At 51.1% G+C, this 16,036-nt stretch overlaps 1 protein-coding gene across 1 annotated transcript in view; it reads left to right on the top strand.

Moving 5' to 3' along the window:
• ADIPOR1 (adiponectin receptor 1) overlaps positions 1-8,010 on the top strand; it is a 31,056-nt gene extending 23,046 nt beyond the window's left edge. Inside the window, 5 exon segments of the mRNA XM_038379585.2 lie at positions 563-652; positions 655-751; positions 1,558-1,745; positions 5,560-5,753; positions 7,187-8,010. Coding sequence (XP_038235513.1) covers positions 563-652; positions 655-751; positions 1,558-1,745; positions 5,560-5,753; positions 7,187-7,315 — 698 coding nt within the window. The 3' untranslated portion in view covers positions 7,316-8,010.
• The last annotated feature ends 8,026 nt before the right edge of the window (positions 8,011-16,036 follow it).

The following is a 16,036-nucleotide window of genomic DNA, read 5'->3' on the forward strand; positions in this document are numbered from 1 at the left end:
AGTATCAATGGCCAGCCTGGCAGTTGAATGTCAGCACAAATGGGGCATGCAGGCCCCAGGCCTCAAGACATAGTGTTGCTAAGGCCTCTGGGGGAAGGAGCCCTCAAGGACTCTTCTCATTGCCCCTCCCCCAGGAGGAGAACTGATGGTGTGGCAGGGCGCTGCCACACACATCTCTCTAGAGGCTCCTGGGTCTTTGGAGAATAAGTAAGGCAGCTTGGCCCTTCCCCACTTCTATCCCCCCAAACAGGTTTGGCCCCTCCAAGGCAGCAGAGTGGAGTGCATGTTGCACTGGGCACAGCAATACCCTGCTGCAGGCCCTGCCAGGGAGATCCAGACTAGCCCCCATGTGCCGAGTTCCTCAGTTAACAGGACTGATGCTGTATGACCCTCCTGTGCTGCTCTCTCCTGGGCAGGCAGGGGTTACAAAGACCCTGAGTGTTGATTTTCCCCAGGTCTGCTGTGAAATGCTGGCCTCACTTCCATTGCACAGGTGCTCCCTTGGGCGGCTGTTGGAAGTGGCTCCTGCTGGCTGACTGACTCTTCGGTGTGGTTGCTGCAGGGTTTGTGTTGTTCCTCTTCTTGGGGATTCTGACCATGCTCAGGCCCAACATGTACTTCATGGCCCCCCTTCAGGAGAAGGTGGTGTTCGGGAGTTCTTCCTCGGCGCGGTGCTGTGCCTCAGCTTTTCCTGGCTTTTCCACACCGTCTACTGCCACTCGGAGAAGGTCTCCCGGACGTTTCAAAGTGAGTTGGCTGCAGCAAAACAACCACAAAGCTGTGTTCAGCAGAAGCTGCTGCTAACTCCTAGTTGTGTCCTAGCAGCAGGCTGACCTAGAGGAGAGCTAGCCTAGCCTTAGCCTTCCAGGCACTGAACAATACCATGTTGTGAGGCTTTTGGAGCAGACCTTGCTCAGGCCAGTCTGCTAAAGGGATTTACCTACCAGGTGCTGCTTTACAGAGCACTAAGATCCGGGGAGGGAGCGGGTGTTCTTTAGAGCAGGCTTTGTTGTGGTGCCCTTAGCCAAAATGCCCTAATGTGTCAGGGGATGTTATACAGCTGCTGCTCTTCACCCCAGCACTGGCTGCATTTCAGTGGGGAAGTGATTCCCATACATATCACTTGCAAGCACTTGGGGATGAAAGAAGCTGTCAGCATTCCTGTGCAAACAAGGGCTAAGAGCTACTGCTTCCCACTGAGGCTGTGCCAGTGCTTGTCCTGTCCATGCTGTCACTAACCAGTCAGAAAACTGCACAGACGCACCTAATTCTGCTCATGCCCGTACTGCCTAGACAGACCCACCCTCCTACACCTCTGCTCCACAAACTCACTTGGAATGCAAACAGAAGCGCCCACAATGCATTGCTGCAGTTCTTCCCAGTCACACTCCCCCCTGCTAGGCCTACAGATGTAGGCAGGGTGGCAGTCTGGAGGGCTACAGCTGGAGAACCAGAAAGTTGGGCTCCCAGAACGGGAGCTGAGGGTGTAGACTTACCAGAATGAGGGGAGTGCACTTCCAAACTGACCCTGGGTTTCTCTCTGTGGCTGTGTTCTAGATTGGATTACTCAGGAATAGCACTGCTGATTATGGGAGCTTTGTGCCCTGGCTCTATTACTCGTTCTAACTGCTCACCGCAGCCTCGGCTCATCTACCTCTCCATTGTCTGTGTCCTGGGCATCTCTGCAATCATTGTCGCTCAGTGGGACCGGTTTGCAACCCCCAAGCACAGACAGACCCGAGCAGGTAGGAACACCACAAGCTGCTCTGCTGGCATTTGTGGCTGTTGAATCTGTAGCATGCTGGTGTGTAGGTGGGGCCACTCCTGCTGGGTGTGAGCATGGAAAGCCCCAAAGCCTGAAGGAAGGGTTTGCGGCTAAGACACTTAACAGGGACTCAGGAGATCTGGTTCATTTCCCACCTCTGGGTAGGTCACGTCATTCCTCAGTCTCTAAACTGGAGATAGAGACTGCTGCCTCCCAGGGGACTGGAGTGGCTAACTTCAATGCATGAGCCATTTGGGGACCCATAGAAAAGCGACCAATCAGTGTGGGCACAAACCAGTTTCCCCAGAAGGATTCACTCGACCGGTTCTCTGGCAATGGAAACTCCCATCTTTGTGCATGTCTTTAGCTTCCTGCTGTACCTTTCTTGCTTTGCAATACAGCAACGTGCCAGGAGAGAACCCGTGTTGGGCTTCAAGTGCTGATCTGGGTAGACTGGAAATACAAGCACAAGCCTGGTGCCATTGATGTTAAGGCCACAGCTCTTAGTGTCCTCAATGGAAACAGGATCATGCCCTTTATTTGTAGGCCACTGAGTGCCTGGGTGAGTTGTCACTTCATTGCACTCCCCCACTTATGGTGTGATTCTGGGGTCAGCCGGTGTGGGGCAGTGGAGCCCCCTAGGAACAGGTCAGCAACTGATGGACACATCTGCTCTTGATTTGGGGTGTGCTGAGCTAAGCCTCCACCACCCAGCCCTGGTGAGAAGAGCAGGAGAAGGGCCTGAAGCGTTCCAGGGGACATAGTTGTGTCTGTCCAGCCTTGGTCCTGAACTGCTGTTACAGAGTTTACGGGCAACGTACATTTCCCTTCCACAAGCAGATGCAGGGCTCTGCCGCCTGGCAGTGATCACTAGTGTTGCATGTTAACTAGTACGGAAGGCACAGATCATTTTCACTTAGATGTAGCTTAAATGAATGTTCCTGCCCCAGCCAGAGTCCTGGCTGCTTCCCCCAGGGCTTTGCTGCGAATCGCAGGGTCATGCCATTCTCAGTGCCCCCTGAACTGGGAGGCTCGGGCTGACTTGAAACAGAGGCTGCAGGAGCACAGGGTTCTTGTGATCCTTGTTCAGGATTGTGCCACGGCGGGAGGCTTGTCAGTCTGGGTAGCACTGAGGCCTGGAGGTGAATGGAAGTCTAGTGCAGGGGGTCTCGACCTTTTTCTTACTGAGGCCTCCCTGACATGCTATTAAAGACTCCATGGCCCTCCTGTACCACCACAACTGGTTTTCTGCATATAAAAGCCAGGGCCTGTGTAAGGGGGGTGGCAAGCAAGACAACTGCCTGGGGCCCTACGCAAAGCTATGTTGCTCAGGTGTCGACTCCAGCCCTGGGTGGCGGGGCTCAGGGTCCTGGGCTTTAGACCGCTAACAGTGAGGCTTCACTTTCTGACCTGGGCCCCAGCAAGTCTTAACGCTGGTCCTACTTGAGGGACCCCCTGAAAACCTGCTCATGGCCCCACAGAGGGCCTCGGATCCCTGGTTGAGAACCACTGGTTTAGTGAGCCCAGGGTTTTCTCTCTGCTGGGGCTGGGGGCCCCTTGACCGTCTGAGAGCTGGTACCCTCCAAGGGGAGCAGGAGCTGCGGAATTGTTGCCAGAGGTTGTGACTTTGTCCAGGGAGCCCTTCCCAGAGCAGCATTCACCAGGGAATCTGCTTTTATCTCTGCAGCAGAGAGCTCCCTTCTCTGGACACTCAGCTTTAGAAATGAGCTCCCTCCTGCATGTTCACGGGGGGGGGGGGGGGGCAGCACACCTGCACTGTGCCACTTGCCATGTGGGCTCTGGGCTGAGCGGGGCTGCAGTGGTTAGTGCTGCCTGCATCTTGGCTGAGCTGCTGTAGCTGTACAGATCGTAGTGTCCTGGTGTGCTGCCAATGGCCCCAGATGCTTGGTGGAACAGCTCATGTGCTCTGTTGTATGTGCCACAGTCTGCTTCCCTGCATTTCACATGGTGTCCCTACTGGGACCTCTCCCAGGCAGTACCAAGATCACAGCCCCAGAGAACAGGAGGGAGTCACATGCGGAAGCCCACTCTGTATAAAATACAAACCCTGTCATTGCTGGCGTGTTCTGAAGATGAGTAGAAATGCACCAGGGCCAGTCAATGCAGGGTTAACCCAACCCAACCCATCCAATCCAGCCTGGGCGTCTCTCTGGCTACACCAGTGTATGTATTGAGGGGAACATTTTAACACAACACAGAAATAGAGACTGCACAGTCAAGGCCAGTCCCCGTCCCAGAGAGCCTGAACGCCTTCACTGCTCGACTCCTGTGCAGTTATATTTGATGCATTGACCTAGATTTTGCTGTTTAATTTCCCTGTTTTTGAAAAGGAAACAAGCCGCAGGACAGTCAGTGCTTTTAAGTGCAAGCTGCTGGACTGGCACAGATTGGCCTGGGCCACAAAGGGGTGTGTATCTGGAGTTAGCTTGAAACCCTGCTCAGTGCTAATGTAGACACCTTGAAGATCATCTGAGCTGGCAGTGTTGTAACCAAGACCCTCCTTCCCCTCCTGCCAGAGGTTTTGAGCAGGCTTCCACCTACCATGCAGTGTTTGCTGGATGTTTCTATTTACATGACCACAGTTAACAATTCTGCCATTTAAACTGACCTGCTGCTTGTTCTGAATCCCAAACTGGGGGATCTCAGCTCAGCTGCTGTGGCAAGGGCTCTGCTGTAGCCTCAGGAAGACATCACTGCATCGTTCCATTTGCAAATTTTTCTTCGCAATCCAACATCTAAAAATCTTTTTAATGGGTCGATTTCTGCAGCAAAGTGTGGATGCTGCAGTCAAGCCAGTTCCTGTGTGCCTAATTCTAAATGCTGCAGGACCCAGAGAGCTCAGGAGACAATCAGTCTGCAGAGAAGGCTATGGACACTGGGGAGCATGTGCCAGTGTTGGTTCTGAGCTGAACGTAGGGTGGTTCTCCCTGTGCAGAACAGAGCCCAGCTCTTAAATGTTTACACTTGTCTGGGGGACTTTTTGCAAACGACTAAAGGACCAAGTCCTTGGGGAGCACGAATAACCCTAACAGCTCCGCGCTGGGCAGTTCAGCCATTTCTGAATTGCCTATGCCAAAAAGCCCCTTGTGTTTTCCAGACTGGACTTCCATGGAGTGGACAAAAAGCAGCCACCAGGCCTCGGCTGAAACTTTACCCCAAAAGTACATTTCCATGTAGCTTGGAGAGAATAAGGGAAAGAGCAGTGCTTTGAGAGCCAGCTGTACTGAAATCCAGCCTGCCCCACAGGCCATGCAGGGCAGAGCTAGAACAAGCCCAGAAGGTTCTGAATGAAACCACCTGCATCTGGTGGGGTGGTTCTGCCTGTGTTCTGTCCGGTGGGGGAATGACTGGTTCAGTAGATTGCTAGTGTGATGCATGGTCTCTTGGTCTCCCGCTCCAAACAGTTTCCATCTGACCGGCACATGAAGGAGTCTGGTCTCAGTCCGCTCTTACTGTCCCATCATCGATGGCCCATGCAGGCCTCTCTGGAAGGCTAAACAAGAAGGCCACGGCACCTATGTCTGTGGAGTCAGCCTATTTGCATTGGTACCATTGCTCTGCAACCCTTCTCCCTCCACAGGCAGGCTTTGGAGGGCAGCTTGGAAGGATGTGGGAGCTATCCATCCCAGACCAACCACGCTTCCCAGCACTGAACTCTTGGCCTGGAGGAGACCTGCATTCTGCTATCGTGGGAGCTGCGGATCAGCCTCCAGCTCAGGTGCCTTGGCTGTATTTTGAATGAAGGCTGAGGGCTCTCTCTCTTTTCTCCCCAGGGGTATTTTTGGGGCTGGGGCTGAGTGGTGTTGTGCCTACCATGCACTTCACCATTGCTGAGGGGTTTGTGAAAGCCACCACCGTCGGCCAGATGGGATGGTTCTTCCTCATGGCTGTGATGTACATAACAGGAGCAGGACTGTACGCTGCCCGCATCCCAGAGCGCTTCTTTCCTGGCAAGTTTGACATCTGGGTGAGTACAGCCTTTGCTGTGGGCGTGGGAAGAGCCTGCCTTCTCCTTGAGGGGTAGACTAGCCCAAGCACCGCAAGGCAGACGGTGAAGAGCTGAAGGGGATGCAGGGGAAGGGCAGAGACAATGAGTAGGCTCTTTCAGCAGAGCAGGGTGCAGGAAACTCCAGGGTGAGTTTGTCTAAGTCTAGGGTCCAGCTGGACCAGTAAGCAAGGATTCTTTGGAGCCCATGTTCAGGGTCCCCGAAAGGAGGAAGAGGTGGTGGCTGTGTCATTAGGAAAGCACTGGCCTCTCCTGGAGGCTGGCTGGAAGAGGCTCTGTCTGGAAGTCTGTGTAGACATGCTGTCATTGCCAAGTGGCAGGCCTGTCCTGTGATCCTTTTCTCTACTGAGAAAGCCGGGAGAAGTGGTAATAGATGCAATCCAGAGTGCAGCCTGGGGCTGGACCCATAGCTTCTGGGTTAGACTCCTCTGGGACAGCTCTGGGATGTGGTGCTCTGCTGGTAATGAAGGGCAGATTGTGAAGAGAGCAAGAGGGGCAAAAGAGAAGGCAGGGGTAGCCTGTGGTTCCAGGACGCAGCATGCAATGCAGCCGTGCTGCTCGGATCAGGTTGGAGCAGTGCATGTGGGGATTTGTAGTCGCCTTGGGCCAGTAGCAAGTGCTGTACTGACCCTAAAGCTCTCCAGTCCCTGAATCTGTGGCCTCCCATTGGCCTCTTCAAAATGGACCCCTTGCATCCCTTGCTTATTGACTTTTGAGGCTGAAGTAGTGTTCCTTTTCCAGGGGCAAACAGTGATTTCCCATTGCCCCAGCCTTTCCAGGGGAACCCAAACTGAGCTTGGTGAGCCAGACAGCTTCAGCGGTGGAGCCAGAATTGCCTGCCTAGGTAGTCAACGGGCTCGGCAGCCCAAACCACGTAGGTCCCTCTTTCAGAATTGCAGGTCATTCATAGATATCTGTTGATATCTTGGCCCCAGTATGTATTTCAAACTGAAAGTTCGAAGGCTGGTGGGTTCCTTCCTGCAGCTCTTAGCTGCTGCCGGGGGCTAATTTCAGAGGGACTTGACCCTGCCATCCAGCCCAGCTCCCCTCCAAGTAGCCTGGCTTGTGGTTCTACACATACATATGCTTTGTCCCAGGCAGTTTTAGTTCCAGTCGGGTGAGAGAAATGGCCCGTTTCAATAGAATCTCCCTTTATCCCGTGCATTGAGGTTTTTCCCCCTGGCGTTGAATGTAAATGACCAGATAAGCAATGGGTTGAACCAACAGGTCATGACTAGAAGCACTGAAAGGACCCTTGACTTGTCTGCCTGGTTTGTGATGCTGCAATCTACATAGAGCTCTGACAGTTCAATCTAGGACAGGACTCGCCTTTTTGTGGTTGTTGGCTTCTTGCTGGTCTAACTTTTAAGGGCTTGATCTCCTCTTCCCCACAGTTCCAGTCGCATCAGATCTTCCACGTGCTGGTGGTGGCTGCAGCCTTTGTCCACTTCTATGGAGTCTCAAACTTGCAAGAATTTCGCTATGGACTTGAAGGGGGATGCACGGATGACTCCCTACTCTGAGAACGCTTAATGACTCTAGTACGAGCTTCCTAAGTGCTTTTTTTAAACTACTTCAGACTCTCAACTCTTTGGGGTTTTTGTTTTGTTATTTGAAGAGGACGTTCTCCATCAAAATCCATAATGACCAAATTTTCCATGCCTCTGAGTGATTTGCTGGGCATTGCCAGTGGTGTCCAATAGGAAGAAGCACGTTCACCTATTAGCCCTTCATGGGGAGTAAAAACCCTCCTCCCCCGCACGGTGTTCTAATCACATTAGGATTTTCTGTCTAGTGCAGAAAGCCAAGGCTGCAGATTGCCTGCTCCCCAGCACAGCAGGGTGGCCCCATTTTTAGCCCAATTCTGGAGAGACAGGAAACTTGTGTATTAGTCCACGGTCTGGGCCTCCTCCATATCTGTAGGAGTAACCCTCCACCTTCCTGAGGACTGGCCCTAGAGCCTGCAGTGCTAATGAACGGGGCTGTTCACAGGTTCATGTAACTTACCTTTTAACTATCTTTTTCTTGACACAGTAATGTAAATGGAATAAGAGACTATTTAATATTTAATACTAAGCTTTAATGAGAGACTTGGTTCCACTTCAGTGTGTCTGCCACAAGTGTTTGTGGTAACACAGGAGGGTCAGGACAGTATTTTAGGGGGATGTAGAGCTGCTGTAGCTGACTGAAATAAAAAGGTCAATAGTTCTTGTCATGCTGGGAGCCTCCGTGTCCTGGTTTGTCAGGTGTCAGCACCGGGCACTGCTGACGGGTGAGAATGGAAAGGTGGCTCCTGCCAAGGCTGGTGTGGAGCCTTCTGCTAAGCCAGGGGGAGTCTGCTGCTGGGCTGTGGGTCCGGATCAAGCCACGAGCACAGTGCGAGAGACTGCAAATCTTGCAAAATGGCGATAAGGGGGAACTTCAACTAACCTGCTCAAATAGCATAGCAGGTTCAAATTCCTCAACACATTCAACAATTGCTTCTTGCAGCAGGAGAGACTGACTTGTCAGTAGTGTGCAGGGATTGGATCAGGAAGTAATAGCAGCTTAGCCTCTAAATAGACGGGTGGCCCAGCCTATTACCCAGTTCAGCATTATAGGTTCGGAGCTGCTAACCTTTAGAAAGGAAAATTCCACCACAGTGAGACAGCTTATCGCAAAGGCCCTGAACTCAAAAATAAAGGAAGTAAAATTCTTCATGTGCCATAGATGCTACATAAGGAAACCATATGACCGTCTCTGAAGATGTGTGTACCCCTGAACAAAGGGAAGCAGCAGGGCAAGAAGTAAACTATCTGGCTAAAGGTCAAGGGGCTTGAGGTTATCTGAGCCAAAAGCTCCTTTGCAATATGAAAATCTATCCCCAGTGAAGCCAATAAAAAGGAGCATAAACAACACCTGGCAAGGTGAATGGAATGAACAGAGCTAAGCTAGAATTCAGAAAGCTAACTCGAAACATCCCTTCATTGCAGATGAGAAGCAGGAAGGGCTAGATCCACAAAGCTATGTGGGGCAAGTCTATGCTACATCAGCGCAGCTGCAGCGCATCTGGGGAAGACCTGCTGTGCCCAGGGGAAAGCGCTTCCCTTGGCGAGAAGCGGAAACTATGTGGGCGGGAGAGCAGCTTCTGGGGACAGCGTGACACTTGTCACTCGGGGAGCATGCGTGGCTTTTACACACCCCTGAGTGATATAAGGCATATCGACTTGGGCAGAGTAGCATCTCAGAGCAAGTCTACACTGTCCACTCAAACCAACCGCTGAGCTGCTGCCAGGGCCTTAATGCTACCTCCAGCTAATGAGCTGCCCGGAGCCCTGGCAGCATTCTCAGACTAGGGCTTCTCACCCCAGTCCCACAGCTATTCTCTGAGCATGCCCGGACAGGAATGTGGCTGTGCATACGGACCCTGGCAGGGGGAGAAAATGGGGAACCCTGAGCATAGAAGGGCAGAGCTCTTGACTTGGGGAGAGAGTGTATGGAACCCTGGTATGAAAGAGAGGAAGGAGGTGGCCACACACGGAGCCCAAAGCATGATGGGAGGAGTTGCAGGGAGTCCCTGAAGTAGAGGGGCATGGGAGGGAGAGAAATGGAGGGGTGGCAGGAGCCCCTGGGGTGGGTGAAGAACTCAACCTGCAGAAGTTAGGAAGTGTGTGACCCTTAATGATGATCTGGAAAAGGTGAGGTGGCAAAATTTACACCTAGATCCACAAAGAGACACAAGTGCTTAATTGTTTGTTTAAGCCGCATTGGTGGTTCTCAAAACCACCCCTGAGCTACCATCTAACCCCCTAGGTGCTTAAGTTCCACAGGTGGGCCTGGCCTAACCCACCTGAGCACTGGTGCCCCCTCACACTGAAACTACAGCCCTGCCAGCCTCAAAGCAGGAATCTCACATGCATTCACCTGCCCATCTCGGCAGCAGAGCCTGATCCTGCAGGTGTTCTGGAAGCATGCCTAAGACCTGGTGGTTATCTGTCACAAAGGATGGCCCGGGGGGGGTTTGTCCCAGTTCAGCGCTCACGTGGGCTGTGGGAGACCCAAGTTAAATCTGCCAGAGTTGGAGCAGCAGCTTGAAGCAGCTCTCCCCAAGCCTGGGTGAGTCCCTTCTCCGCCAGGCTCTTGGTTATAACATGGTGGTTTTGTGTCAGAAAGGTCTGGGTCATAGGTGTAGCTTGGGCGGGGCACTGCAAGCCTTGGGCAGGTGTGAGATTTGCCTTCCCTCATGCGGCTTGTTGGCCCCTCCAAACATAGAAGTCAGACTACCCTTATGCTCTGGGTGTTGTCTGGTAGGGCAAGGGCTGGCCTGGCTTAGGTATTCAACTCCAGGTGAGGGTTCATAGGTAAGAATCCCGAGTGCAGGAAGCTGCCTCCTGCCTCTCTGTCAATGAGAGTTAGGCACCCAAATACCTCTGCATTTCACTCCTGGCTGGCTCAGGTGGCACCCTACTTGGCTGGCTGGCCTCTGAGGACCATTCCTTAGGTGCCCAATTCTCTGCATGGTGAGGGTTCCACTCTGCAGCAGGGCATTGGGATTTAGGTGCTGCAATGCCTATATGAATTTAGCATTCAGTTCTGTAGGAAGTTCTTCACTCAGCGCACAGTCAACCTGTGGAAATCCTTGCCTGAGGAGGTTGTGAAGGCTGGGATTATAACAGGGTTTAAAAGAGAACTGGATAAATTCATGGAGGTTAAGTCTATTAACAGCTATTAGCCAGGATGGGTAAGGAATGGTGTCCCTAGCCTCTGTTTGTCAGACGGTGGAGATGGATGGCAGGAGAGAGATCACTAGATCATTACCTGTTCAGTTCACTCCCTCTAGGGCACCTGGCATTGGCCACTGTTGGTAGTCAGGATACTGGGCTGGATGGACCTTTGGTCTGACCCAGTCTGGCCATTCTTATGTTTAACCAAATGAAGGCTATGGGGTGACTGGATCACAGTCTGTAGGTACCTTCTTGGAGAACCAAAATGTGATAATGAGCTTCTGTTGGAGCAGACAAAAGTAGAGTGAGATCCACTGGCTGGAACTGAAGCCAAACTTAGTGAGACTTGAAAGAAGGTGCAAATGTTTAACAGTGAGGGAATTAACTATTAACAACTCCCCAACCGTCATGGTGGATTGTCCATCACTGGCAATTTTAAATCAAGATTGGCTGTTTTTGTAAAAGATCTGTTCCAGTTCAAACAGCAATGAAGTCACAACAGTCCCGTGGCCTGTGTTATACAGGAGGTCAGCCCAGCTAGGTCCTCTGGCCTTGGAAGCTATGAACACACTTCATCGTGTCCAAAGTTAACTGTCACTTGAGGAAAGAGACTGGCTCATCCTAGTGCACACCACACCGCACACACCATCTCAGTGTGCAGCTGTGGGCAAACAAAGCAAACAAAATATTAGGTGGTAAAAGGAACGGGATGGAGAGTAACACAGAGAATATCATTATTAGTAGCAACTGCTCAAGTGGTGCAGTAATGAGGGGGAAGGTCAGCAATATAAAGTGAAAGAAAAGGGAAATGTAAAAGAAAAGTGTGCAAAGGGCTTAGGGAGACATCACACAGGAGTCAGCTGCATGGAGTCTGGAAAGGCCTGATAGGCCAGCACAAGATAAGCCGCCATCCAGAAGGTATGTGGCATTGCCCACTGCATTGCAGCTACAAAGGGCTGTTCCTGAGACCCCAGGTGTGGTCATTCACCTCTGAACTGGGGAACAATGCTGCTTTGTTGTTGTCATGCACTCTAAGAGAGCCCGTGGGAGACACGAACGGCAAACAGCAAGCCAAATCTAGACAATCCAGATCCCAGTTATGGTGGTACTGAATGGTACTCGGTTCTTCACTCTCCATTTGTCAACTCAGTATTATAATGCCATTATATACTGTGTGCAGTACTAGGCCCCGGCTCAGAACGGATATTGAAGCAGCAGAGAGAGTTCAGAGAAAGGCAAGGAGAATGAAGGGGTACTTAGAAAAACTCTCCTCCAAAGAGAAGTTGAAAAGACAGGGATTATTACAGTAGAAAGGCAACAAATAGAAGCAGACATGCTAAAAATATACAAACTAATGCATGGCTAGAGAAGGGAGAATGGGAGCTTCTGTTCTCCTTGTCTCATACCACAAGGAAAAGGGACATTCAATGCAATTAAAAGGATGCAAATTCAAAACTGATAAAAGGAAATACTTTTTTTACTGTAATTAAACTGCAGAACTCACAGCTACAGGAAGTTACTGTTTAGCAATACTCCAAGGGAGCATGGGCATATATGTAGCTAACGACAAGTGTTAGAATAGTTTGCTTTAAAAATAAAGTTTTCGCTGGGCTAAAACATTATGCTTCAGGCCTTGGTCTGATTGGATTACACAGAGACTTTCATGGGAGGGAGGCGGGATGTGGCAGAATATACGTTGTTGGCTACAGCGGGTTTCCTACACCTTCCTCTAAAGTAGCTGGTTCTGGCCTTGGGCAGCAATAGGCCACTGGGCTAGGTGGTCCTTGGGGCTGATCCATCTGGCCAATCCTGCATACCTAAGTCATCCCTCTTCATGGCATGAGAGCAAGTGTTGTTTACCTTAGCCCCAAGAGGTGGGCTGGGGGCATTATAGCCCCAGTCCAGCCCCAGCCAGACCATGGGGCAGCCTGGGCTTGCTTGAGTCACAGCCTCTCCCAGTGCTGCTCTGCACATGGGGCACCAACCTTGAGGCTGGTGCAGCATGACCCCCTACCCCCCAGTGTTGCGGGCAGGGCCATGGTCCATCTGGCTGCTCCACCCTGTGTCACCCCATTGAGTTCCACAGAGGGGATGCAGGGTTGCGCAATGCCTTGTTTAGCCACACCAGCGAGTTCAAGTGCTGTCATGAGACAAGGCTCCTACCCTGAAGCAATAGTACCGTACATAAGTGACTCCCAGAGCGGGGTGTGTGTGTGTGTGTCTCCCTGCCCCTCCCATCCTTTCCCCTGCAGGGCCAGCTCCAGGCACCAGTGTTCAAAGCAGGTGCATGGGGCAGCAGTCAGGAAGGGGCAGCAGCTTCTCTTTTGTTGTCCACAGCGGCAGCAAAAACTGTAGAGCTGGCCCTGTTCCCCTGTCCCTGAACTACTCCCTCTGCAGCCCCTGGGCTGCCCTCCCTGCTGTGCAGAGGGTGGTGGTCTGCCAGCCCACAGTCCTCACAACCCTCTCCCCGCCCTTTGCAGGTGATGGAGCCATGGTTCACCCATGCTGCTGCTGTACTCTGTCCCTTCTCCTCCGGAGACACTTTTCTGGGGCCTCCTGCCCTGATCTATAAGGCCCCGCAAGTTGCTTTGCTCCCCAAAGCTGTGGGCCAGGCCTATCCTCTGTCGGCCCAAGCTACAGGGTCACCTGGCACCCACCCCAATTTGCATGGGTATTTTAGACCAGCATCCTCTGCTAGAGGCAGGGCTCAGGCTATGGGCACAACCACCCCACCCTGCTGCACCTTGGCATGGTCTAACCCCGCCCTAGCCGATGGGCCAGCTAGCTTCTTTGCTGGAGGCAAGGAAGGCGCTTTGCCACTAGGGCCCTAGCTTTCAGTGAACCCTGATCCCCTCCCCATACTGCTCTCGGCCCTATGGCTGTGTCTATTCTGGCAGCTTTTGGCACTCTGCCACCACTGCATGCTGTAGTGTAGAGTGGGCACTTGGCTGGCCCTACTCGTAAGTAGGCTGGAGGAGCAGCTCAGCTTGGTTTGTGCTATAGTTACCAGAAGCAGGCACTTGCTTGTGAAGTGTCAGCAAATTTGTCTAGTCTACCTCCCCTGCTTCTCCCCACTTAAAGCTAGCACTCTTTCTGCACGTCTAGCTTTCCTGTGCTTCCACTGCTACTCTCCAGTCCTGGTAGCATGATGCCCAAGTGGGTGTGGCCTGCTGACTTCCCACTGGGCACGTGGCAGGGGTGTATTGGCACCTCCATTTTCTGCAGCGAAGGCTGTGCCATGTATGTGTCCCCAGAGCATGGCCTCGCCTCTGCTCAACAATAGGGCTGCCCTGTCCATCTGTCCACAGGGCCTTCATGTTAGTGTGGCAGTGGGGCAATTGAGTCCTACTGGCAGAAATGGGACCACTCTGGGTGTTTACTTCAGCAGGGTGAGATGGGCTGGGTGTGGGGAGGGATTCTCTGCATGGAGAGGGGGCCTCCAGAGCGACTGATGTACGCAACAGGGAAAAGCAAATATCTAAGAATGCATGGTGTGGTGGAGACAGCTCAGCAGGTTACTGTGTTCCTGACCTTTGTCCCCTCATCAGCAAATTCCCAACCTGCTCTGCCCAGCAGGTGCTCCAAGAGCAATTCATTAGGGTGGGATAGGAGGCCACTGCCACACCTGCTCCTAGCATTGCCACAGCCTGTGTAGAGGCCAGAAGATTCCTTGGGGGTGAAGCACTACCTGTCTGTGCATGTCTCAACAATACTGTTTCTTCTGTCATGGCCCAGGAGCAGAGTCATTCATAGTGCTGGGAGATGCAGTCCCCTTCAGAAAGTTCCTTTTTACCATCAAAAGTGGAGACCACCCCAAATTACCACTGAAACCACCATCCCTGCTTCACAAATCTTCAGAAATGACTGCATTTTTTGTGTACTCAACGCAAGACCCCCTGGCCCTTGGTTATAACAACGAGGAACTACTGTGGGGTCATCCTCTTGAAAGCCAGCACCAAGGTGTCTCAGACTTGCCCCCCCACCGACTTTCAGCTGTGTGACACTCTCCAGGTGCTGCTGCTGGAGGGCCCGTAACCGTTCACAGATGAAGAACCTTTAGCCTTGATCCATTGGGGTTGCTCAAGGACATAAGGTAGAGCCAGGGTGTGCGTATAGATCACACACACATATACCCAACCACAGGGCAGAACGGAAGTTGTAGGGATGTCTGAGCTGGGCATTTCCCTGCCTTAATATATTTAGTCTTAAATTTAACCTTAAATTGGAAATCTCCCTTTATAATTCTTGTTTCTGGGATAATTACACATCCCAAACATACTTAAATGTGCAGGATTGGATAACTTGCACCCAAGAGTTTGAGAAGACTGGCCAAGAAGTTCTCTGAACCACCACCGTTGATTTTTAATAAATCTTGGAACACTAGGGAAGTTCCAGAGGACTGAAAAAAATAACCAATCTCATGCCAATATTTTAAAGTGGTAAATGTGACAATCCAGATAATTACAGGTTAGCCTGACATCAATCCTGAATGAAATCACGGAAAGTATCATACAGAATGCCTTCAGGAAAGCGGTAAACGATGGCAGCATAATTGATGCCAAGCACGATGGTTTTATGCAAAATGGGACTTGTCAAAACCACCCCAATGTTGTTTTTGATGAATTTACGAATTTTTGTCTCAGTTACATTTATCTACCAATGTATGCAGTCTTCTGTAAGGCATTTGACTTAGTACTGCATGACATGTCAATTAAAAATCAGACTATTCAAATCAATTTAGTGCATATTAAACATTTTAAATTCCGACTGATACCTTGCAAAAAGTAAATGTTAGTAGGGAATCAATCATTGGGTGAGGCTTTTAAAGGGGATTAGTTGTTGGTCCAACATTATTCCATATCTTTATCAATGGTCTGGAACAAAATATAAAATTATTATTGGTATATGTTTGCTGGCATCACAAAAATTGGTGGAGGGGTAAATGATGATACAGGTCAGTTCTACAGAGCAATCCGAATCACTTATGCTGGATTCTTCTAGAAAAGATGTTTTAATGCATGATTTTGCATTTGGCTGTATTTAGGAACAAAGAATATAGGACACATGTACAGGTTGGGGTAGCTTTAAGTGATTCTTAAAAGGACTTATAGGTCACTGTGAACAATAAACTGACCATGAGCTCCTTTGCTGTGGCTAAGGCTAGGTCTACACTGCAATCACAGGGTGACTGCTTTAAAGCTAGTTGGGGTCTGTCGAGCTAGCTCAGGTCCTGCAGCAGTGAAGCTGTGGCTACACGTGCTTCAGCATGGGCTCAACAAGCCTGCCTGGGAGCCTGGCTTGTAGCGAAGGATGACCTGCTGCAGTCTCATTGCTCTGGGACCTGAGCTGAAGGTCAATAAATTCATGCTGGAAATAAGGAGCATATTTTTAACAGTGAGGATAGTTAAACATTGCAAGAAATTATTAGAAGATGTAGTGGATTTCCCATCACTTGAAGTCTTTCATCAGGAATGGGCAACTACCAGCAGCTTTTATTTGGGTCAGCGCAGCCCAGTTTGGGGCAGGCAATTTGGTGGCACT

Source organism: Dermochelys coriacea, chromosome 21, assembly GCF_009764565.3.
Source record: "Dermochelys coriacea isolate rDerCor1 chromosome 21, rDerCor1.pri.v4, whole genome shotgun sequence".
Taxonomy (NCBI): Eukaryota; Metazoa; Chordata; order Testudines; family Dermochelyidae; genus Dermochelys; species Dermochelys coriacea.